Genomic DNA, 26,007 nt, shown 5'->3' with positions numbered 1-26,007 from the left:
TCTTGCAATGTCTTTGTGTAGTTTTGTTATCTGAGTAATGCTGGCCTCACAGACTGAGTTGGGAAGTACAGCTGACCCTTGATCAACACGGGTTTCAACTGTGCAATAGTAAATATTGCAGTACCATACCATCTCCAGTTGGTTGAATCCAAGGATGCAGAGGAACCCCAGATATGGAGAACCGAATATAGGGATGGCTGACTATAAGTTATACTTGGATTTTTGACTGCCCAGAGGGTCAGCACCTCTAATCCCTGCATTGTTCAAGGGTCAAGTGTATTCTCTTCTCTTCAAGTGAAATTATACTAATTCACATATAAGAATCTTACAATAATATTCTACCATGTTCCCCACCAGGTCTTCATGCCACTGTTTTCGTACAGTTCACAGATACAAATGCTATAAACCCACAATGCATTTGTATTATTTTTGTTCAAACAATCAATTCTCTTTTAAAGAGATTTAAATAATGGAAGAAAGTCACATATTTAAGCTGTGTAGTTTCCATTTTCTGAGTTCTTCATTCCTTTGTGTAGATTCATATTTCCATCTGGCATCATTTTCCTTCTCCCTCTAACATTACTTATAGTAAGGGTATGCTGGTGATAAATTATTTCAGCTTTTGTATGTCTGAAACAGACTTTATTTAGCCTTCAGTTTTGAAAGATATTTTCACTGGTTATAGAATTCAAGGTTAGCAGATTTTTCTTTCAGTGCTTTAAAGATGTTCCTCCACTGTCTTCTTGTTTGCATTGTTTCCAATGAGAAATCCTTTGTTCCTCTGTTAATAGTGTGCCCTTTTTCCTCCGGTTTTAAGATTTTGTCTATCACTGGTTTTGAGTAATTTGATTAGGATGTGCCTTGATGTGGTTTTCTTCATTTTTCTCATGCTTCAGGTGCAGCTGAGCTTTTTGGATCTGGGAATCTGTGCGTTTACAGCTTTTATCAAATTTGGAAAATTTGAGCCCATTATTTCTTAGCTATTTTTCTGCCACACTGCCCCTTCTTCAGAGACTCCAATTACAGGGATATTAGGTTGACTGAAGTTGTCCACAACACACTGATACTCTTTTCAATTTTTCGATTTTTACTCTTTGTGTTTCATGTTGGATAGTTTCTGTTGGTGATTCTTTATATTCACTAATGTTTTATTCTACAATATCTAATCTGCCACAATTCCAACCAGTATAATTTTCATCTCAAACATTATAGTTTTCAACTCTAGAAATTTGATTTGGGGCTTTTAAAAAATATATTTTCCATGTCTCTGCTTGACTTTTTGAACATCTGAAATACAATTATAATAAATGTTTTAATGTTCTTGTTTGCTAATTCTAACATCTGTGTCAACTATGAGTTGGTTTCAATTGATTTGTTTTTCCCTTCACTATGTTTGTATTTTCCTGGTTTTTACATGCCTGAAAATCTTTGCTTTGAATAACAGACATTGAGAATTTTTGCTGGATCCTGAATATTTCTGTATTCCTATAAATATTTTTGAGTGTTGCTCTGACATGCAGTTAAATTACTTTGAAACAGTTTGTTCCTTTTAGGTCTTGTTTTTAGAATTTGTTAAGACAGACTTAATAATTAGTTAGGGCTAATTAATTATTCCCCACTACTACGATGAGAACTCTACCAGTACTACTGCTGAATATACTAGTAATGCTCCATGAATTACGAGGTTTTCTAGGCTGTAGAAACAGGCACGATTACTGACACTGTTTGAGTGCTAGACACTGTTCCTTCCAATCCTCTTGGAGGGGTGCCCCTCCTGCCTCAGCCTTGAGTAGTCACATGTATGTGCCAAAAAGTACTTTGCTGAATACACAGGTGAGCTCTCCTCAAATCTCCAGAGTTCTCTTAGCAGCTCTCTCCTTTCCAGTACTCTGTCCTACAAACTTTGGCTGCCTCAGTCTCCCCAGACTCTCAGCAATGTTGCCTCAACTGAGAGGGTCCACTGGGCTTTGCCTGGGCTCCCCTTCCCTGCACTGCGGCCTGGAAGCTCTCTCTCAAGCCAGTACGCTGGGGTAGTCAGAGGACTCACCTTGTTTTCCATTTCTCAGTGATCACTGTCCTTCATTACCTGATGTCCAGTGTCTTGAAAAACCACTGTTTCAAATACATTTTGTGTGTATATATATATAAAATAAATTTATTTATTTTTGGCTGCGTTGGGTCTTCATCGCTGTGTGTGGGCTTTCTCTAGTTGCGACGAGCGGGGGCTATCGTCGTTGCGGTGTGCGGGCTCTAGGCACACGGGCTTCAGTAGTTGTGGCGCATGGGCTTAGTTGCTCCGCGGCATGGGGATCTTCCTGGACCAGGGCTCGAACCCGTGTTCCCTGCATTGGCAGGCAAATTCTTAACCACTGTGCCACCAGGGAAGCCCCCATTTCATATATTTTAAAAACTGTTATTTCCAATGGGAAGGTAAATCCTGTTCCTGATACTCCATCTTGCCCATTTGGCCTCTGAATTTATTCCTTTGGCTTAGAAAGCTTTTCTCTCACATTGTTACATGAAAGCTTCCCTCAACATCATTTAGGTATCAGCTCAAGTGCCATCTCTTTGAAGCGATGAATGAATCCTGACCACCCCAACTGAAAGAGCTTCCACATTCAGTCACTCTCTAGCATAGCACACATCACTATCTGAAGGGATCACTTATTTATGTGTTTTGTTGCCTGTCTTCCCCCCACCAAGAATGCAAACACCTTGAGGCAGAGACTTTGAATGTCTTATTCATCATAAACTGGGCGCAAGATGTTCGATAAATATTTGCTGACTCTCTAATTTGCTAATCTGTGCTTCTCTTTCTTCTACTCTCTAAACATTTATGTCCCCAGGTTCTGTCCTTGGACCTCTCTTCACATTCTGCCATAGCAATACCATCTAATCTCACAGTTTCAACTATTAAATGTGAGTGATTCCCAGTCCTGTATTTCCAGCCCCTAGCCCCGTATTTTCACCTGGCTGACAAACAGGTATCTGTGGATAGCCTGCCACCGTCTCAAACTCTGTATGTTTGATACAGAATTAATCCTGTTCCCTCCCAAACTTGTTTTCTTCCTTATGTTTCCTATTTGACAATGGCATCCCCATCCTCCCAGTCATTTAGCTTGACACCTTGATGTTACCCTTGATTTCTCCATCTCCTTTTCTTCCATATCAAATTAATTGCTAAATCCCATCCGTTTTATACATGTTACACCTTTCCAACCACCCCCTCCATTCCAGGTACCCCAGATGGTTTAAAAAGAAAACATATATATTTCCTGAAATATAAAGCTGAGAAGGACAGCTAATATTTTGCATGACAGAATCAATATTCAAAATGATCTTAGCAGACTATGGAGAAGGGTGGAAGCTCCTAACACTGTTTTTTGTTTTTACTGAAAATCATTCACTTACAGAAAAATATACAATCCTTAAGTGTAGAACTCAATAAACTTTAGATATGGTTGCACCCATGTAACTATACAGTTCAAGACAGAACATTTCCACCTCCCCAGAAAATTCTATATGCCCCTTCCCTTGAATTCTACCCCCTATACCCCAAGTAACTATTCTATCACCATAGATGAGCTTTACGTGTTCATAAACTTTATATAATTAGAATGTACACTTTCATGTCTGTCTTTTTTCACTCAATATGTTTTTGATATTCACCCATGTTTTATGTGCATCAAAAGTTCAGTTTTTAAACTTAGCAGTACTTCATTGAACAAATATGTTTATTTATTCACCTGTTGATACACAGTTGGGCTATTTCTAATTTGGGGCTGTTATAAATAAAGCTACCATGAACATTCTCACGTAAGTCTTTTTGTGAATATATGCAGTCATTTCTATTGGGTATACGTCTAGAATGGAATGTCAGGGTCATAAGGTAGGTGTATATTTAACTTTACTACAGACTTGAGAAATAGTTTCTGAAGTTAATTGTACCATTTTACACTCCTTCCAAAAATGTATGAGAATTCCAGCTGCTCTATATACTTATCAACACTTAATGGGAGCTCCCTGGTGTCCTAGTGGTTAGGATTCCGGGCTTTCACTACCGTGGCCCGGGTTCAGTCCCTCGTCATGACTGCAAGCCCTGCAGCGTGGCTAAAAAAACAACAAAACACAGCACTGTCAGTCTTTCTGAACTATAGTGAGTATGTAATGATATCACATTACAGTTTTAATTTTCATTTCCCTTATGCATAAGAATGCTAAATATCCTATTTTCATGCCTATTTGAATATCTTATTTTGTGAAATGCCTATTTAAGCCTTTTGTCCACATTTTCAGTTGAGTTGTTTGTCCTTTTCTGATTAATTTTTAGAAATTCTTTATATATTCTACATGTGAGACCTCTATTAGATAAACGTATTACAAGTGTTTTCTCCCAGTCTATAGCTTTTCCACATTCTTAATGGTTTCAGCTGATCAACAAAAGTTTAACCCTTTTTTTAAAATGAACTTCAACCGAGCTACTTCTCTTTTACGGTTAGTGCTTTCTGCAAGCTACCTAAGGTCATAGAGACACTTCTTGTGTTATCTTCCAACAAAGCTTTACAGTTTTAGCCCTCACATTTAGGTCTATGATCCATCTCAAATTAGATCTTATGTATGGTATATGATACAGGGATTATGGTTCACATATTTCCATATGGTCACGTATTGGCTCTAGCACCGTTTATTGAAAAATCTTCCTTTCCCTCATTGAATTAATTACTCTTTTTAAAAACCTCCTTAAACTGCGAAGTCTTATACTTTAGATTCAAAACAATCAGTTGTAAAACTGTAGGATGGGCAAGACCAGTATAATAGCCGTGTATTGGATAATGTGGTTGACTCACACAAAGAAGCACTTCTCGCTTAGCAAGGGAATCTACAAATTTTAGCTGACACATATTCTAAAGTCCTTTGAAGCTTATTGTGACCATGTGATTAAATTCTGGTCGAAGAAATATAAGCACAGTGGAATGTGCAACTTCCACAAAGTGTTTCAAGGGAAGTTTTCTCCTCTTTGCTGGATGGAGCCCAGACATGATGGTTGGGGCTAGAGCAAAACATAAGGCGGAAGCAACATATTGAAGATGAAAGAACAAAACAGAAGACGTCTGAGTCCCTGTGGCCATACCAGTCCTGGGCCACCTACTCAAGATTTTTGAGAAATTTATGAGAACTGTCATCATATATTTGATAGAGTGGTCTGTAGAATACTTTCTATCCTTCCTTATTCTATATGGCAGAAATAAGAATAAGCTGTGTTGAAGCTACAAGGTGGGGGGGGAGCACAGAGAATAAAATAACAAACACACCCATGTAACCATTACCTAGATTTAACATATTTGCTTCGTTATATTTGCTTCAGGTTTCTCTCTTTTTTTTTTAAAGAAATAAAATACAGTGAAGGTATGGTGAAGGGTTGAGGCCCCCCAGCACAGTCTTTTCCAAACCCAATCCCTTTCCTTCCTCCTCAGACGTAATAACCCTACTTTGAAGTTCACGTGTGCCTTACCTCTCAGAGAGAACTTTAACAATTCACTGGTTCTTCCGCCTCTGAGTGCCCCTTAGTTCAGCTTTGGTCTGCCTGTAACCAGCATAGGAATCACCTGGGGTGCTTGTAAAACATAAATTCCAGGGTCCCAACTCTTGAGATTCTGTTTCAATAAGTCCAGGGTGGACCTTGGGCACTTTCATTTTAAAAAGCACACAATATGCAAATCAAAACCACAATGAGATAGCATTTCATATTCACTAGAATGGCTAGAATAAAAAAATACAATAACAAGTGTTGGTGAGGATGTGGACAAATTGAATCCTCACACATTTCTGGTGGGAATTTAAAATGAGGCGGCTTTGGAAAACAGTCTGGCAGTTCCTCAAAAAGTAAAACAGAGAGTTACCATATGACCCAGCAATTCCACTCCTGGTTAATGAAAAGCATATGTCTATACAAACTTACACAAAAATGTTCACAGCAGCATTATTTGTAACAGCCAAAAAGTGGAAACAACCCAATTTTCCATCACCTGATGAATGGATAAACAAAATGTAGTATATATAATAAAATATTATATATAATAAATTGTATATATTGTATATAAAATATTATATCTTATATATGTATACAACAAAATATTATTCAGCCATAAAAAGGAGTGAAGTACTGATACATGTTACAACATAGTTGAACTTTAAAAACATACTAAGTGAAAGAAGTCTCACACACAAAGGACACATATTGTATGATTCTATTTATATAAAATGGCCAGAATAGGCAATTGTATAGAGACATAAAGTAGACTAGTGGTTGCCTGAGGCCAAGAGGAACAGGAATGGGGAGTGACTGATAATGGCTACAGGGTTTCCTTCTGGCAAAATGAAAATTTTCTTAAATTAGGTTGTATTATTTTTTAGATTCCACATATAAGTGATATCATAACACTGTTTGTCTTTGTCTGACTTAATTCACTAAGCATAACATTCTCTCATTTTTTTAATATAAATTTGTTTATTTATTTATTTTTGGCTGTGTTGGGTCTTCGTTGGTGCATGCAGGCTTTCTCTAGTTGCAGCGAGCGGGGGCTACTTTTCATTATGGTGCGCGGGTTTCTCATTGCAGTGGCTTCTCTTATTGCAGAGCACGGGTTCTAGGTGCGCGGGCTACAGTAGTTGTGGCAGGCGGTCTTAGTTGCTCCGTGGCATGTGGGATCTTCCTGGACCAGGGCTCGAACCAGTGTCCCCTGCATTGGCAGGTGGATTCTTAACCATGGCGCCACCAGGGAAGTCCCTCTCATATTGTTTCAAATGGCAGGGTCATTCTTTTTACAGCTGAGTAATATTTCGTTATGCATATATACATAACCATTCATCTGTTGATGGACACGGGTTGCTTCCATATCTTGGGTCGTAAATAGTGCTGCTATGAACATTGGGGTGCATGTATCTTTTCGAATTAGTGTTTTCATTTTTTTCTGGACATATGCCCAGGAGTAGAATTGCTGGATCATATGGTAATTCTATTTTTAGGCATTTTTTAAAATAAATTTATGTATTTATTTATTTGTTTTTATTTTTGGCTGTGTTGGGTCTTCATTGCTGCGCATGGGCTTTCTCTAGTTGAGGCAAGCAGGGCTACTCTTCATTGCGGTGCGCAGGCTTCTCATTGTCGTGGCTTCACTTGTTGCAGAGCATGGGCTCTAGAGCGCAGGCTCAGTAGTTGTGGCACACGGCTTAGTTGCTCCGAGACGTGGGATCTTCTTGGGCCAGGGATTGAACCTGTGTCCCCTGCATTGGCAGGCGGATTCTTAACCACTGCACCACCAGGGAAGCCCTATTTTTAGTTTTTTGAGGAACCTCCAAACTGTTTTCATAATAGCTGTACCAATTTACATTTCCACCAACAGTGTACGAGGATCCCCTTTTCTTCATACCCTCTCCAACGTTTGTTATTGTACACTTTTTGATGACATCCATTCTGACAGGTGTGAGGTGATATCTCATTGTTGTTCTGATTTGCATTTCTCTAATAATTAGCAATGTTATTATTTCATGTGCCTGTTAGCCATCTGTATGTCTTCTTTGAAAAAATGTCTATTCAGGTCTTCTGCTCATTTTTTGAGTCATTCGTTTTCTTCTGATATTGAGTTGTATGACCTGTTTATATATTTTGGAATATTAACCGCTTGTCAGTCACATCATTTGCAAATATTTTCTCCCGTGGGTTATCTTTTCATTTTGTCAGTGGTTTCCTTTGCTGTTCAAAAGCTTTTAAGTTTAATTAGGTCTCATTTGTTTATTTTTGCTTTTATTTCTTTTGCCTTAGGAGACGAATCCAAAAAAATATTGCTATAATTTATGTAAAAGAGTGTTTTACCTATGTTTTCTTGTAGGAATTATGTGGTTTCAGGTATTACATTTAGGTATTTAATCCATTTTGAGTTTGTTTTTATATATGGTGTGAGGAAATGTTCTAATCTCATTGTTTTACGTGTGGCTATCCAGTTTTCCCACCACCACTTATTGAAAAGACTGTCTTTTCTCCATTGTATATTCTTGCCTATTTTGTCATAGATTAATTGAACGTAGGTACATGGATTTATTTCTGGGCTATTCTGTTCCATTGATCTGTGCGTCTAATTCTGTGCCAGTACCATGCTGCTTTGCTTACTGTAGCTTTGTAGTATAGTTTGAAGTCTGGGAGGGTGATACCTCCAGTTTTGTTCTTTTTTTTCTCAAGACTGCTTTGGCAGTTTGTGGTTCCATACGATTTAGGATCCAATCCAAGAGCATGGAATATCTTTCCATTTCTTTGTATCATCTTCGATTTCCTTCATCAATGAGTTTTTAGATTATAGGTCTTTCACCTCCTTGGTTAAGTTTATTCCTCGGTATTTTATTCTTTTTTGATGTGATTTTAAATTTTTTTTTTTTTTTTACTTTCTCTTTCTGATAGTTCATTATTAGTGTATAGAAAAGCAACAGATTTCTGTATATCAATCTTACATCCTGCAACTTTGTTGAATTCATTTATTAGTTCTAATAGTGAACTGTATACTTTATTTTTTTAATTTTAATATAATTCTTAAAGTTTACTTTCCATTTACAGTTATTATAAAATATAGCCGATATTTTGAATTGTATACTGTAAATGAGTAAATTTTATGGTATGTTAAGCATATCTTAAGAAAACTGTTAAGAAAGAAAAGAAAAATATCCAAGGTAATTCTTATGTATACAGGCATACCTCAGAGATTGTGGGTTTGTTTCCAGACAACCACAATAACGCAGATATTGCAATAAAGCGAGTTATATGATTTTTTTTGTATCCCAGAGCACGTACAAGTTATGTTTACACTATACTGTAGTCTATTAAGTGTACAGTAGCATTATGCCTAAAAGAAACAATGTACCTTAATTAAAAAATACTTTATCGCTAAAAAAATGCTAACCATCATCTGAGCCTTCAGCAAATTGTAATCTTTTTGCAACAGTAACACTGAAGATCAGTGAGTACAGATCACCATAATGAATATAATAATGACAAAAAAGTTTGAAATATCATGAGAATAACCAAAATGTGACACAGAGACCCGAAGTGAGAAAATGCTGTTTTTGAAAAAATGGTGCCGATAGACTTGCCTGACGCATGGTTGCCACAAACCTTCAATTTGTAAGAAACGCATTATCTGTGAAGCAAAATAAAGCAAAATGCAATAAAATGAGGTGTGCCTGTACTAAAGTGACACAAACCTGAATTAGTTTCTACTGTTCTTATACTTGGACCTTTTCTCATTTCCCAGGTCCCATCTATTCTTATATGCTGAGAACTCCGAAGTATATACCTTGATATCCTCTCTTCTGAGTTCCAAGATGCCTACTAAATATCTTCTCCTGGGGTGCCTAAAGGCACCTCAGTATTTCAAAATCCAAACCCTCCATACATAACCCAGTTAACCACAACAACAATAATAGTTAACAACAGCTACAACAAACCTTGCTCTATCTCTTATATTATTGCATGTATCATTCAAGCTGGAAACTCCAGATTTGCCTCTAAGTGCCGCCATCCCATTCTTTCTGAACATTTCTCCTGTTAGTCCTCTCGTCTTTAGACCCACTGTTATTGCCTGATTCCAAGCCTTCCTCAATCTGACTCTTACCTGGTCTCCCTGTATCCATTTTAAACCCTGTCTGTAACCATTTCTCCACCCTGCTGCTACAGTGATGCTTCTAAAACACATATCAGACCAAGTTTCTCCCCTTCTAGCTGTACCCTATTGCCTGCATGGGATTCTGTCTAACCTCATGTCTCACAGTCTCACACACACATCCCAATGCTCCAACACCTCTCCTCAAGAGAAGTGTATGACTCTGAAAATGCACAAAGCACCCTCTTCCCTCATATGCATTCTTCTACACCCAGGTGAACTTTCTAGGAAGCTTCTCTGATATAAGTAAACAGAGTTGATTACTCTGCCATATGACTTCTTCAGGATGGAGTACTGAACTTAGTGTGGTCTCTGGAGTCAGACAGACCTGGAATCTAATCCAAATTATGTTGTTTGCCAGCTATGTAAACAAATGGGAAAAATACCTACCTTGCATGGTTTCTTTCCCAGTCTGCTCTTAAAATACCAGAATCTATAAAATCCTGTTATAAATTTGGTAAGTCAGATTCAGTCTAAGGTAGAAATATCCTGAACTTAAAGAAGCAAAAGACTGTCTAAATCATCTCATTTAATTCTCTTTAGTGTAAAGCAGTCAATAGATCACTTTATTCTTTGTAGACAAAGACTAAGTTTACTTGTTACCTTTAGTAACAATAAAGGGAATGTTACAGCTAAAATGTTGACTTCCTGATTCAATAAATATTTTTTATTTGTAGTAATTAATAGAGATACATGGGCATTTAAATCTATAGCTATAACTTTTAAATCTTAGAGTTTATTCATTTTTATTGTTTTATTATAAATATTTAAATATACGAAAAAAGTACAGAGAGTAAGATTACAAACACCCAACTGCTCAGTTTTATTATAAACTTTACTATAGTTGCTTAGATTTTGCTTATTAAAAAAAAAAAATCCAAGCCTACAGCTGCATAATCTCTATAATTAGTAAGCCAACACGAATTCATTTAGACTATCAACCTAAATTATACTAAATTTAAACTGAGAAATAGCTGTGGAATTGAAATTAAGAATTCTAATCCATCCTCACTGAGAAATATGTATAATGGAAGATTATATCAGTGTTTATTAGAGACTTACCCAGGAATGCTGGGTTTTGCCTCCCAATTCATATGTCTTTTTTTTTTTTTTTTTTTTGGCCACATCGCACAGCATGTGGGATCTTAGTTCCCCGACCAGGGATTGAACCCGCACCCCCTGCATTGGAAGCGTGCAGTCTTAACCACTGGACCGTCAGGGAAGTCCCTCATATGTCATTTATGGGATCTACTTCCTCATCTCTGGTCCCTGCTATCCTACTCAAAGAACTCAAGACCCAATGGAAATCAGTCCATAGGCTGGGTTGGGCTAATCAGATTCTCTTTCTTTTAGAGAATTTGAGGGTCAAGATGCAGATATTCTAGTCTGTCCTCTACATCAACACCAGCTATCATAAGAAAGCAAACCATAGGGACTTCCCTGGTGGCGCAGTGGTTAAGAATCCGCCTGCCAATGCAGGGGACATGGGTTTGAGCCCTGGTCCGGGAAGATCCCACATGCCTTGGAGCAACTAAGCCCGTGTGACACAACTACTGAGCCTGCGCTCTAGAGCCCATGAGCCACAACTACTGAGCCCACGTGCCACAACTACTGAAGCCCATGCGCCAAGAGCCTGTGCTCCGCAACAAGAGAAGCCACCGCAATGAAAAGCCCACGCACCGCCACGAAGAGTAGCCCCTACCTGCTGCAACCAGAGAAAACTCGCATACAGCAACGAAGACCCAATGCAGCCAAAATATTAATTAATTAATTAATTTTAAAAGATGCACTTAAAAAAAAAAGAAAGCAAACCATAAAGTAAAATGCACATATCTCTTCCATTCTTTAAAAATCTGTTGCCTATTATAGAAGGGTGGGGAGGGATGGATTGGGAGTTTGGGATTAGCAGATGTAGACTATTATATAGAAAATGGATAAACAACAAGGTCCTACTGTATAGCACACAAACTATACTCAGTATTCTGTGATAAACCATAATGGAAAAGAATATGAAAAAGAATGTGTGTGTGTGTGTGTGTGTGTGTGTGTGTGTATCTGAATCATTTTGCTGTACAGCAGAAATTAACACAACATTGTAAATCAACTATACTTCAATAAAATAAAATCTAAAAAAAGATATCTGTTGACTATTATTAAAACTCCTTAGCCTAAAATTACCTGGTCTCTGCCATTACCTCCTCTTCAACCTAGCACCCAACACTCATATCACTGTGTTGTGGATTAAAGATGACCCTAAATTTTCTGCCAGTCCTCTCAATGAGAAGTGGGATCTGTTTTTCCTTCTTTTGAATCTAGAGTGGCCCTATGACTTGCTTTAATTCAACAGAAGGCAGAGGGAGTAAAGCTGTGTGACTTTTGAGGCTGGACCTTAATATAACTCAGCTTTTGCATGCTGGGAATGTTCCCTCTTGGGAGTCCAGTCTCCATGCTGCGAGAAACCCAAGCCAGGTAGAGAGGTCATATGTAGGAGACCCTTGACGCTCGGGTCAACAGCCTTAAGCTAAGCTCCCAGCTGACAGCCAACATTGACTGCCAGCTATGTGAGTGACCCACTTTGGACATTTCTGGCCAGTTGGGCCTCCAGATGATGGCAGCCCTTGCTGACACCACTTTGGGCCCTACTGAGCCCAGCCAACTACAGAGTCATGAGAGTTAATAATAAGTTGTGGTGGTGGTAGTGGTGGTGTGTGTATTTGTATGTTTTAATGTATATAACTTTTATTTTTAAGAACAGGTTTAGGTTAACAGAATTAAATAATTAACTGAATGATTACAAAGGTATATCTTTTTTAAACAATATCTTAATTACAAAGAATAAAACAGAAGGGAAAATATAAATAAATAGCTACAATACAAAATATGTCAGTAAATCCACACTAGAATGGAAACGCCCTGGTAACACAGAGTCCCACTATGGAATAGCTAGCCCAGGCACTAAGAAACTGATCACTGCATTCAGAAAGTCAAAGCCACAATGTCAGATAAAATAGTACCTGTTTTTAGATTAATGTGACAGCATAAGCACAAAAATACTAAATAAATTAAGTTACATGAGTCTCTCTCTAAGAGAACTGTGCCAATGAAGTTCATGCTCCCACCTTTGGATTTCTGATACGGCATCAAAGACTTTTTTACAGAACATAATTTTCATACTTAACTTCTGAAAATGTGGAACAATAAGACAGATTCATGGGTAACTGTGTTAATTCTATTCAAGTTTCTCTCTCACAGACCCAGCAGGGAAATTAAATAAGCCCTGAAGTAGTCCTTGGGAAAAATATAAGGAATATCACTGTGCCTCCAAAGGATATATTCAGGGGCTTCTGAAGTTTTACATTAATAATAACTCTGTCAACTTGCTGTCCTTCAGCATTTACAATAGAAGCTTTCATTAAAATAGCAGAACTCTGTTTGAGAAAGTGATCAGGTCACACAAAATTATATTTAGTGACCATTCAGGGAACAAAGCTAGTTCTAAACTAACGTGAAATTTAACATTCTTTTTTCTTGCTTCCATTTAAAATTCTTGCGGCTCCAATAATCAAAAGAAAGAAAAATCACAGGTCACTGAGGCAGCTCTGTGTGTCAGCACCCAGCACGGTTCCTGGCACATAATAGATGCTCAATAAGTATTTGCAGAATTAATGAGAAGAAAAGAGGAGGGGGGGAAGGGACGTAAAAAAAAAAAATAAGCAAGGAAAAATGGAAAGAACGCTTGTACGTAACTACAGATTCATCTATGGCCAACCTACAGCCAACTGTCAGAAACCACCCTCTGCTTTTTATCTTTCTAGCACAGACACAGTCTCTAAACTCAAGAGACTGAAATGTACATCTCCCAACTCTTGAAGAATATATAATCCCCAGTCCATCTCTGAACTTAAACAAACATCTCTCTCCAAAAAAAACTATGGAAGATGTTGCAAAGTTTCAGAGAATACTTCTTCAAAAGGAGCATCAAAATTCTCCAAGAAGACTTCCTTTGTCAGTCCTGTCTGACCATAAGCATCCCTCATTTCTGTTTGTACAACACTTACATGGGTATTTTTAAAAACTGCATTGACCCTTTCATTCACTTATTAGATTTCTTAGCACCTTCTCTACAAACGCAATTCCAAAACTTCCCCTTAAAAGGAAACCTAAACTCGTCATTTCAAGTCCTTAATTGTGCACTCTAAACTCTCCAAATAACAATGACTTCTGTTCCAGAGGCAACATGAAGAAAAGCTGAACCCCGCTTTCTTTCCTCCTCTAAATATCTCTCCACCACCAGACAGGAGTCAGAAGGGCAGGGTTCAGGCCTGAGCCCAGGCACCACCACAGCAGCAAAGGCCGGCCTCACCGATCCCCGGGGCTTCTTTCAAGCTCACAAGCATGGTGAACCTCTTCCAGAAACACACTCTGCCTTCCTCCACTCATTTCTTTCCTCTTTTCTCAAACATGCATGGGCCTCCTCCATTAAAAAAAAATCTTTCACTTGAACTAGTAATGCCTCCTTCTCACTTCATTTACTTCTAAATTTCCTACAACTGGATAGTAGACTACAGCCACAACTCTTACTTTTTTTTATCATTTAATTTCTTTTTAACCCATCAAATTAGTTTCTCATCCTCTTACTCTTGCAGACCATTAATAAATTCCTTTCAAAAACTTTCTTATTATGGGGACTTCCCTGGTGGTCCAGTGGTTAAGACTCTGTGCTCCCGCTGCAGGGGGCGCAGGTTCGATCTCTGGTTGGGGAACTAAGATCCTATGTGCCGTGCAGAGGGGCCAAAGAAAAAACTTTCTTATTATGGAAAATTTCAAGTACATACAAAGTAAATACAAATGAACCCCTACGTACCCATCACCAAGCTTCAACAGTCGTCAACATTCTGTCATTCTTGTTTCAGCCATACTTACATCCATTCTCCATCCCTATTTAATTATATTATTTTACAGTTTTCACAGGGAAATTGTACCTGGAAAGTTGTAATTTTTATTGTAAATGTAAATTATAGAATTATAATTTTGACAAATGGATATACCTGTATAACTTACACCCCTATCGGACATAGAACGCCTCCATCCCTCCAGAAAATTTTCTTGCGTCCCTTCTCTTTAATTAATTCTTCAAAAAACAAATCCAGATGCATTTTCTCAGTTACCAATCTCCTTGGCTTCTTAGCAGCATCTGACAGTACTGATTCTACCTTTTTCTTGAAATTTGCCTCTCGATTTTATGAAGCAAAGTATTCCAGTTCGGGCTTCCCTGGTGGCACAGTGGTTGAGAGTCTGCCTGCCGATGCAGGGGACGCGGGTTCGTGCCCCGGTCCGGGAAGATCCCACATGCCGCGGAGCAGCTGGGCCCGTGAGCCATGACCGCTGGGCCTGCGCGTCCGGAGCCTGTGCTCTGCAGCGGGAGAGGCCACAGCGGTGAGAGGCCGGTGTACGGCAAAAAAAAAAAAAAAAAAAAAAGTATTCCAGTTCATCCTCAAGTCATGTCAGCTTTACCACCAAAATACACCTCAAGTCTGTCTTCCTCCACGTCAGTGCAGGATGCTAATCCATCTTCTCTCTCACCTGGGTGACTGACTACGACTGTCTTCTTTCTCATTGGTCTCCCTGCTCCCACTCTTGCTTCTCTCCGACCCATTCTCCACACAGCAACCAGAGTGATCTTTTAAAAATGCAATCATATCACGCTACTCCCTAACTTAACAGCCTTTTATGGCTTCCCAGTTGACAGAGGATAAATCCACATTCTACATCAGGGCCTTCAAGTTCTTGCAAGGTCTTGGCCTCCCTGTATAACTTCCTATCACCGCTGGGCCTCACGGGACTTTTGATAGTTCTTGGAAGAGGTCAAAGTCTTTTGAAGCTGTTTCTTCTGTCTGGAATACTGTTCTTCTAGCTCTTTACACAACTGGCTCCCTCGGCCTTTACCTCTCAGCTGAAATGCCACCTTTCCAGAGTGGCCTTCCTTGACTAACCTAAGCTTGTCCTCCCAGTCACCCTATATGACATTATTTTATTTTCTTCATGGTATTGACCATAATCCACAATTACTGTCTTTATTTACATTTGTTTCTCCCACTGAAACATAACCACCTCGAGAGTAAGAAGCCCGTCTTTTCTATTTATTGTTGTGTATCCCCTAATAGCACATGCTCAAGCATTATTTATTTTTTAAAAAATGGATACACTTCAGTATCGTTTTATAGAAAAGCCCCACTTTTTCTCAAAACCAGTTACCTTTCCTAACTTCTGTTAACAGAAAACCACAAATTATGTTACCATAGTACTATGATAAATTCCTGCATTAACATCAAATCATTCGGAATATAATAAGATTTTAAACAAAGAGAAGCAGAAGAAAGAAAAAAGTCATAAAAACATAACTTAAACTAAGACTGATGAAAACAAAGTTATAATCTAATTTTTAAGAACAAAGCACCGGGCTTCCCTTGTGGCACAGTGGTTAAGAATCCGCCTACCAATGCAGGGGACACGGGTTCGAGCCCTGGTCTGGGGAGATCCCACATGCTGCAGAACAACTAAGCCCGTGCACCACAACTACTTAGCCTGTGGCTCTAGATCCCACGAGCCACAACTACTGAATCCTGCGCCTAGAGCCCGTGCTCCGCAACAAGAGGAGCCACTGCAATGAGAAGCCCGTGCACCGCAACGAATAATAGTCCCCACTCGCTGCAACTAGAGAAAGCCCGCACCCAGCAACAAAGACCCAATGCAGCCAAAAAAAAAAAGAACAAAGCATCTACTTATTATAAGTATAAAAGGAATATTCTTTTATTCTTTAGTCTGATTCTAAACTGATAAAATATTCAATAATTGAAAATCAAGAAATGCAATCCTTCCTCCCCTGCTCCCAGAAAGAAGGTAGAAACTGAATCTCTGGTACAATTAAATATTCTACATTGGTCTAGTTACATGCCTGTCAAGCAACCTTCCAGTTACAACCTAGCTTTCTAGGGAGAGAATGTACTAACCAGAAGATCCAAGAATCCAGTCTTCCTTAACATTGTAGTTCATTATAAATTAATTAATTAGTGTCTTGGGGAAGGGTCTGTGGGTACTATAGAAATCCTGGGGTTTGTGTATTTTGGGTGACCTGGGTGTGTGTTTGGGGGAGATTCCTAGAGTGTGTCCAGATGTCACATATTCTGACTCTCCCTAAATCAGATTCAGGATCTAGATGAGTCTGATCAAAGTCTATAGGCTTCTCCTTTGGCTACAGAAAGAAGGAAGAGATCTGGTGAGGGGGAAAAAAACAAACAAGAAGACAGGATGACATCTGTCCTTCTACCTAACACATGGACTGCAGTGAGGGGGGATTCAGAAAGAAGCTGAAGCATCTTTCACAAGGGACCCTGAGACTCAGGGCACAAACCGTGCTTCTCTGAAGCCCAGCCCACAAAGCCCAACAGAGCAGAGACGGGGGCGGCCTCTCTAAAACTTGGTGAAGTGTTTGTTGTATGAGGCCAATAGGCAGCGAGGACTGATCTGATGGGAACCCACAGACGTCTTTTTTAATAATTTATTGATGTGAAATCCACATAAAAGAAAATGAACAATCCAGGGGCATCTGGTATATTTACAATGTCGTACAACCACCACCTCTATTGAGTTCCAAAACATTTTCATCACCCCAAACAGAAACCCCATACCCATTAAGCAGTCACTCCTCATTCCCCTTCCCCTCAGCCAATCCCTGGCAACCACCAGTCTGTGTTCTGTTTACGGATTTATCTATTCTACATGTTTCATATAAATGGAATCACACAATATGCGACCTTTTGTGCCTGGCTTCTTCCAATTAGCATGATGCTTTGGAGGTTCCCGGTGACATCTAACCCCTCTCCACTTTTGCTCTGGTGAAAGAATAAGCTTTCCCACAGAGAGTACCAGTAGCAGTGGCAGCAGAAAAGGGACAGCCCTCAGGAGGGTTCAGAGCAGATAACATGCTGGGCACTGTCCAGGACACAGTGTGAGATACCCTCAGAGCTCCCAGGGAAGGACAGGAGACAATTTTGACAGGAGAAAGAGGGATGTGAAAGTGATACCGAGGGTTCCGTATAACCAGGAAGAGAAACAGCCAAGGAGACTCTGGACATGAAGCCAGATATATACAGATATAGATAAACACATACATAACTACTTATACACAGGTGACAATGATAGCACTCATTTAAGCTTTAACTTGAAAAACCGAACCAATTACCATTTAAAAATTTATAATTAAAAGTGTCTAAAGGGCTTCCCTGGTGGCGCAGTGGTTGAGAGTCCGCCTGCTAATGCAGGGGACACAAGTTCGTGCCCCGGTCCGGGAAGATCCCACATGCCGCGGAGCGGCTGCGCCCGTGAACCATGGCTGCTGAGCCTGCGCATCTGGAGCCTGTGCTCCCCAACGGGAGAGGCCACAACAGTGAGAGGCCCGCGTACCACAAAAAAAAAAAAAAAAAAAAAGTGTCTAAAAAATTATCAGTGATACCTCTGTGTAGCAGGAATAAGGGACAGAGTTTTACCTTTTACCTTATACACTTCTGATTTGTTTTAATTTTTAAAATAAGTATATACAACTTGCATAATAAAACCTTAAAGTAGTCTACAAATGAATCATAAATTTTTCTATGAGTTCAGAAAAATTTGTTTTAAATTTGTCACCGAGTGTAACAAAAACGGATAGTGAGAAGAAACAAACTCCTCTCAATCTTAGGTTAGGTTCTAATTTAAATCAATCAAATTTCTAAATTCACCTAAAACATAACACCCACTCTATTCAATCACTGCTCCTGTTGTTTAATTTCTGCTCAAATTATTTGCACCTTTAGTAATTCACTGACCTTGGAACTGCTTTCTTCTGATACTTCTCCCTCATTGGTCTGCATGGGAACAGACTCTGTGCAAAACTCTGCAGAAACACACAAATACTGCCTAAAAGAGGTAAGAAGAGAAAAAAAACACATAAGGAATTCAGTGTGAAAATCTGTTTTCTCAGACTATACTGAAATTCTGTCACTGAGACCATAATACTGTGAAGCAATGACCTTAAGTAATGTGTGTGCACACGTGCACGTGTGTGTGTGTGTGTGTGTCTGTGTCTGTATACACATGCATCCTAGATAAGAAAGGAGGGAGAGGGGTAGGGAGAGAGTTTTCCCCACCTTAGGGGAGAATAATTAGGACAGGTTTAAGACACTGGAATATTAAACAGTTCTAGATGTCTTTCCTCTTTTTGACTTTTGGCAGAGGTAATAGTGAAAATCTTCAGCAATTCATACAGTACAAACACTGACCTGTCAGAAAAGAGGCCGACCTAAGTAGACTAGGGGACCAATTATGCTGTAGCAGGTCATACTGTCTGGCTATTAGGCTAGGCTATTGAAAGTATCTGGGTTTCTTGGGTTTATAATTTATGTTCAACATTTATGGTATTTTATAACTGAAATTAAGGTGTACTCTAATGGTTGATCCCACCTTTTTATTTTAAGAAAATCTGCTTAATAAAATAAATGTCAGTTAATTTATTTTTATATGAGAACAGACTATTCATAGGGCAAGAGAATAAAAAGTAGTAATTTTTCCTCTAAGAAGAAGATGAGTCCAATAAAAGTGTTAAAAGTTTATGAATTAAAATGTACCAGGGGCTTCCCTGGTGGCGCAGTGGTTGAGAGTCCACCTGCCGATGCAGGGGACACGGGTTCGTGCCCCAGTCCAAGGGGATCCCACATGCCGCGGAGCGGCTGGGCCCATGAGCCATGGCCGCTGAGCCTGCGCGTCTGGAGCCTGTGCTCCGCAATGGGAGAGGCCACAACAGTGAGAGGCCCACGTACTGCAAAAAAAAAAAAAAAAGTACCAAAAAGAAACTACTAAAAGTTTATGCAACATTCAAATTAATTCACTAAGTACGTAATTATTAAGGAATAAGTACTCAAACTGATACAAAGCAAATCTCCATTATAATACAGGTATGAATATTTCAAAGCCTTTCAAATATTTCAAAGGGCTCATAGCTACAAAATATGAAAGCTAAAAAGACGTTTGACAGTGAATCCTTTTGGTGTGCAGAGAAATCTTTATGAATACAGCAGGTTTGGGGACCTCGCAAACTCGTTCTGGTGTAGGCTTCTCAATAACCAAGACCTAAGGCCAAAAAGGTATTGAATATTTCTGGAAATCTGTTTCCTTACCTGTTGGGTGGGAAAGGGTATCGAAATACCTACTGTGCTCACCTAATAAGGTTTTTTGGGAAGCAATGTGTATTTATGTAACGAAATGTAAAATTGGTACAGTGGAAGCCCCTTAACCAACACCCATTCACTCACTCCGCGTGAACCGACACTGTCCATTCCCTCTGTAAAATACACAGGTGAAGCTCACAGAAAGTGAAACAGGCTTTCTCTAGTTGGTTTTGTCCCTCACCTGTTTATGACAGTTGTGCAAAAGCAGAATTACTCTTTCTATAAAAACTAAATTGACAGCACTGGAAAAACTCGATAACATTAACTAGGAAGATCTGGTATACAAATTGCTTCACAAAAGTCTTTTAAGTTCTCGTTCTGCTTTACTGAAATAGAGATTGTATTTCATAGATGATACATTACAGGCATAGCTGACCAGAAAAGACACCCCCATTATTTCTGTGCCGTTTTCGTTTGAATGCGCTGGAAAGAAGAACGCTTCTTCCCCTCTCCTGAGGTTTCACTCCTGGCTCCACTCCATCCACACATTCCACCCCAGTGGAGGTGCAGGATCTTATCTGAATGGTGAGTTCAGAAGGAGAAACAAGGTATGTGAGCTCAGCCCCTTCTGTCTCTTACCTTCGGAAGCCAGCTGTCCCTCAGGAGCACGCATTGTGCTCCACTCTCATACCCATCAATACAGGTCCCTCACGTAAACCTGTGACAGGTAAGTCTGCTGAATTCTGAGCTTCACTGTTAAGACTCTTGCCCGTAGATGTAAGCTGCATTCTCCAAAACAGCTTTATTAGTAATAAAGATGATATTTTGGTCTCCCAAATGCCCTACTCGTCTATTTCTCAATGGTATAGAACTCAGCCTAGGGAAAAGGTGCTATTTATTAGATCTCTCAAAGACCTAAATCTGGCACATGAGACTAGAGTCTTGATTAATAGACATGAAGCAAAATTTGGGGAGAAAAATACACGTGAAATTTCTGAGGCTTCTGTTGGGCCCAGGACTCTGGGCCTTGGTCTTTTGTGAGGGGGCAAAGTGCTTTGACCTTATAGAGGTTTACATTAGTCCACATGAGTTTTTACAGTTATATACTAGCTTTTAACTACTGAGGCTAAATTAGAAGTTTATAAAGCATAGGGGGGCTTCCCTGGTGGCACAGTGGTTAAGAATCCACCTGCCAATGCAGGGGACACGGGTTCGAGCCCTCGTCTGGGAAGATCCCACATGCCGTGGAGCAACTAAGCCCATATGCCACAACCACTGAGCCTGCGTTCTAGAGCCCGCAAGCCACAACTACTAAAGCCCACGTGCCTAGAGCCCGTGCTCCACAACAAGAGAAGCCACCGCAATGAGAAGGCCGTGCACTGCAACGAGGCATAGCCCCCGCTCGCCTCAACTAGAGAAAAGCCTGTGCACAGCAATGAAGACCCAACGCAGACAAAAATAAAATAAATTTTAAAAAAAAAGACAATTTTATAAAGCATAGGCCACACTGTGTTTTGACCTTAGTGTAACTGTAGTTATGGCAACTCTGTCTTCAGGTATGTGGCTGTTTCTATAGAGACAAGGCTGCATGCACCAGGCAGAGAAGCCTGAGCAAAGGCTTGGGGGCTTCACCGGCCTCAGCAAAGCAACAAGCCACAACTGGTCGTGGCGGCAGCAGTGGTGGTGGTGGCACTGAAAGCTCATCTAAATGTCAGCTGTGCAAGTGGCCTCAGCATACATCAGCCACTCTGGCCTAGCAAGCAAATGCCAGCTGTGCTGGCCTCAGCAAAGGCAATAGGGCATTATCAGGCTTGGGTGGCTTCAAAGCACAGAAGGCTGCTGCCTGACCTTGAATTATGCAGGCACAGCTTTTCCTAAGCAGACATGGCTGAGGCAATGATTAGACTTTAGGGAAAAGAGACTTTCTTCATACAGGCCTTTTAGATATTTAGCGAGTACAACCATTATTTGCTGCATATAAGCTGCAAGGCAGCTGAATTTCAAACAGCACATGTGCTATAAAACCAGTGAAGTTCTATGTTTAAATAGTTTGTTCTAGGCTTATATAGGCAATTCAAAGGGGAAATGGAAATTGAGAGGTTTCTCACTAAATGTCATACTGATGTCCTTAATTTGCTCTCTCTTTTTTTTTTTTTTGGTTGATTTTGAACTATCCTTAATGTTTTTCAATGTGTTTCTTGAGAAAGCCTCTAAGACATTCTTGTTTGAAGTCGTGGCTTATAGTTGTGTCTAAGGGTCTAAATCAGTTTTACCGCCCTTTTGACAAAAACGAAGGTGAATAAAGTAGGTGACCGATGATAGTCTTGACCTGGCACAGTGCTTCAGCACACACAGGACAGGCCTCAGCAGACGTTAACGAGCAAATACGAGTAACGTCATGCAGCCTCTGTGCTCGAGCTTCTCTAAAGAAGTTGGCAAATATGTTCATATTTTCAAAGTCCTCCAGGATCCAGCCCTCACCTGTCTCTCCAGCACCATCGGCCAAGGTCTCTTTGTTCACTTTGTTCCAGCCATAGTGAACTACTTACAGCTTCCCAAATATGCCAGATTGTTTCAGGTTTCCATGTTTTTATTCATGTTACTCCCTTGGTCTTTCCTCTCCCTACTTCTCATTCGAGACTCAGCTTTTATAAAGTAATTCCTGTCTCACCTCTAGGCAGAACTGGTGGTTCCTTCCTCAGTGTTCCCAGTGGATCTTGTTTGAATTTTACTACAAGATCTGTAACACTGTATTGGATTTATTTACTTACATTAATGCCTCTCCTATTAGATTATCAACGCTTTGATACCAGACACTATTTCTCATTAATCTCTGTATTAACAGATTACGTAAAACTGTGTACCCAGCATTTAATAAGTATCCAATAAATTTCTATGTAAGAATGACTGAATTAATCAACTAAAGCCTTTTTTGTTTAAATTGCAATAGGTATTTATTCAATAAATATTTACTGGGTCCCCACCACATGCCAGATGGTGCTGGGCTAGTGTGGTGTAGTAGAATGAGCTTTGGCTTTGAAGGAGCAGAACCATTATTCTTTGTCATTTCTTAGCTGTATAATCTTGAGCAAGTTACTTAACTTTCTAATCTTCATTATTTTCATCTATAAAACTGGTCAGAGGAGGTGTTACAAGAATGAAGTTAAATAATAGGACTTCCCTGGTGGCGCAGTGGTTAAGAATCCACCTGCCAATGCAAGGGACACGGGTTCAAGCCCTGGTCCGGGAAGATCCCACATTCCGCAGAGCAACTAAGCCCACGTGCCACAACTACTGAAGCCTGTGCACCTAGAGCCCGTGCTCCTCAACAAGAGAAGCCACTGCAACGAGAAGCCCGAACACCACAACGAAGAGTAGTCCCCACTCACCGCAACTAAAGAAAGCCCACGTGCAGCAGTGAAGAGTCAACGCAGCCAAAAATAAAAATATATAAATTAATTAATTAGTTAAAAAAAATAATATACGTATAGCACTCAGCAAGGTGTCCAGAAGCAGCCAGTAGGCACTACAAAAACAGTTCCTTTCCAAGAATTCTCAAAGGGTTTACAGACTAGTAAAGGAGACAGATACAAATAACTCTTAAAATAACGAATGCTTCATTGCTGTAACAACAACGGGTGCTCTTAGAACACAGATGAAAAAGAATTTCTGCCAGGAGAGTACAAGAAGGAAGAGTAAATAGTTGCATTCCTCTCCCCTCTTCCAAAATCTAAGCAAAGAGAAGAGCATCCATTAAGGCACAAAGTTGTGAAAAATAACTTCATGTCTGGGGAACAGAACATGGTCTGGTAAGGTTCACAGATAGGGGTTTATTAAAAAAGAAGCCAGAAACGTTGTTTGGGATTAGGTTTTGGAGGGGTTTGTAGGATGACATCTGCATTGACCGGGAGCCACGAGAGCTGTTTAAGCAAAGGTGCGACGTGAGCAAATCTATCGTTAGACGCTGACTCTGGCAGTGCGTGGACTACAGACCGGAGCGGGGAGGGACCGGAGGCAGAGAAGCGAGGCTACACTCACGTAAAACTGTGAAACTGCTAACTCTAAGAACAAATTCTAGCTTCATAAAAGGATGAGGCACCAAATGTCAGTATCAAACGAAATACAGGTGTTTTTAAAGGGACCTAGTGAAGTGGAAATGCAAAAGGGCTTGTGTGATGGCCACTTTAAATACCCTTCTGTAAGAGCTCTGGAAAGAAGCATTAATGTCAAAACGTACTTTTCTTCTTTTTAAGATGAAGACTCTCATTTCACTGTCAATACACGGTGGAAATAGATTTTTAAAACTTACCTTTGACAGTATCCTGGGGCAACACAAGCCCGTGAAGATGAGTCTAGACTACATTCAGTGCAAAAACCAAAACCCTGAAAAGAGAAGAAAATAACAATGAGCCTCATGCTCACAGCAAGATGCCATGGTACAAATCCAGGCTTCTCCACCTACCAGCTACTGACGCTTAGGCCAGTGGCCTAACAGCTCAAGCCTCAGCTTCCTCATTCAACATTGGGAGCAATAACAGCATCTTCCTCATAGGGTTCTTTGGAAGTTTAAATGAAATATGTGTAAAACACTTAATACAGGGCAGGGCACCAGCCACATGCTCTATAAAGGTGAATGGTTTTTAAGAATGTGAACTGAAATACTTTCTGAAGAAACATGACAACCTATGTTAAACCTTTATTATTTATTTAACTCATTTTTTCTACCAAAAAATACCAAATTGCCTTTTCAACTTCTCCATTTGACATGAGGATGTCTCATAATCACTGTAGATTCAATACATCCCAAACTGCACTCTTCATCCCCTCCGCCCCGTACCCCATTCTCCTGTCTCCACTGTCTCAATCAAGGGTATAACTGGGACTTCCCTGGCGGTCCAGTGGTTAAGACTCCGTGCTTCCACTGCAGGGGGCACGATTTCGATCCCTGGTCAGGGAACTAAGATCTGGCATGCCATGTAGCACCGCCAAAAAAAATAAGGAGGGGGTATCATCCTCCACCCAGGTGCCTGGGTCAGAACCTCAGAGTCATCCTGGATTTCTCACCCCACCCCAGTCCTCTCACAGTCCATCAGCAAGTCCTGTCATTCCTGCTTTCACAATATGTATCTCAGATCCACACATAATTTTTGTTTGTTTGTTTGTTTGTTTGTTTTGCGGTACGCGGGCCTCTCACTGCTGTGGCCTCTCCCATTGCGGAGCACAGGCTCCGGACGCGCAGGCTCAGCGGCCATGGTTCACGGGCCCAGCCACTCTGCGGCACATGGGATCTTCCCGGACCGGGGCACGAACCCGTGTCCCCTGCATCAGCAGGCGGACTCTCAACCACTGCGCCACCAGGGAAGCCCCATAACTCTTCATTTTCATTGTTGTCATCATTTCTTACTTGTGGAGGCCTCTTAGCTGGTGTTCCTGGGCCTACTCTTGCTCCGCTCCAATCTGTTTCTAATTAATTGCTGGAATGGCCTCTTCAAAATCAAATCAGATGATAGCAAGTTGCTAATAAGTGCAATGAAAATGTTATTTCATGATGGAATGTTTCTCTCTTTATATATATGTGAAATATAGACTCATATATATACAAATATACATGAAATGACAGCCATTTATTAGACATTGAGAGATCCCAGGCCAGTCCCTTCATTTTATAATGGCAGGAACAAATGCTAGAAGGATATTCTGCTCAACATGCTACACTGTCGTCAGAAAGATGGTCACTATTTGGAAGCTGGCCCCCTAGCTGATTTCAACTGGCCCCCTAGTTGATTTCACAATCAACTTAATGTTTCTGTCCAAGAAAGCACATTCCATTTCCCATGGCTACGGATTATAAATTATAGCTTTAGTCCTACATTTGAGGTAGTGTTTTACTGAATCTCTAAAGCATCTTGCTGCTCTCTTATCTCTCATCATCTCTACCTTAGCTTATTTTTTTAAGTGTTTGAATAAATAAATCTCAGATGGAATGGTGTTGTGATATTAGTGACATTTTAATTATTATCTTTACCCTTCTTTTATACACACTATTATCCCAGCAATCTTCCTTTCTAAAAAGCCAATTTGACCTTTGAGCATACCAC

General features: G+C 40.0%; 1 protein-coding gene across 7 annotated transcripts in view; it reads right to left on the bottom strand.

Annotated features, from left to right (window-relative positions):
• The window catches only part of TNRC6B (trinucleotide repeat containing adaptor 6B), a 261,509-nt gene that overhangs the window by 172,994 nt on the left and 62,508 nt on the right, over positions 1-26,007 (bottom strand). For 6 of the 7 annotated variants that reach the window (XM_067698163.1, XM_067698167.1, XM_067698168.1 and 3 more), the window contains exons 2-3: positions 24,219-24,292; positions 18,572-18,662 (exon numbers count right to left, since the gene is read on the bottom strand). The exons of the other annotated variant lie outside the window; for it this stretch is intronic. In XM_067698163.1, coding sequence (XP_067554264.1) covers positions 18,572-18,616 — 45 coding nt within the window. In that variant the 5' untranslated portion in view covers positions 18,617-18,662; positions 24,219-24,292. The remainder of the gene's footprint in view (positions 1-18,571; positions 18,663-24,218; positions 24,293-26,007) is intronic. 7 annotated transcript variants of the gene reach the window in all.

This window comes from Pseudorca crassidens, chromosome 11 (genome assembly GCF_039906515.1).
Source record: "Pseudorca crassidens isolate mPseCra1 chromosome 11, mPseCra1.hap1, whole genome shotgun sequence".
Taxonomy (NCBI): domain Eukaryota; kingdom Metazoa; phylum Chordata; class Mammalia; order Artiodactyla; family Delphinidae; genus Pseudorca; species Pseudorca crassidens.
This window is presented reverse-complemented; position numbering and strand designations above follow the sequence as displayed.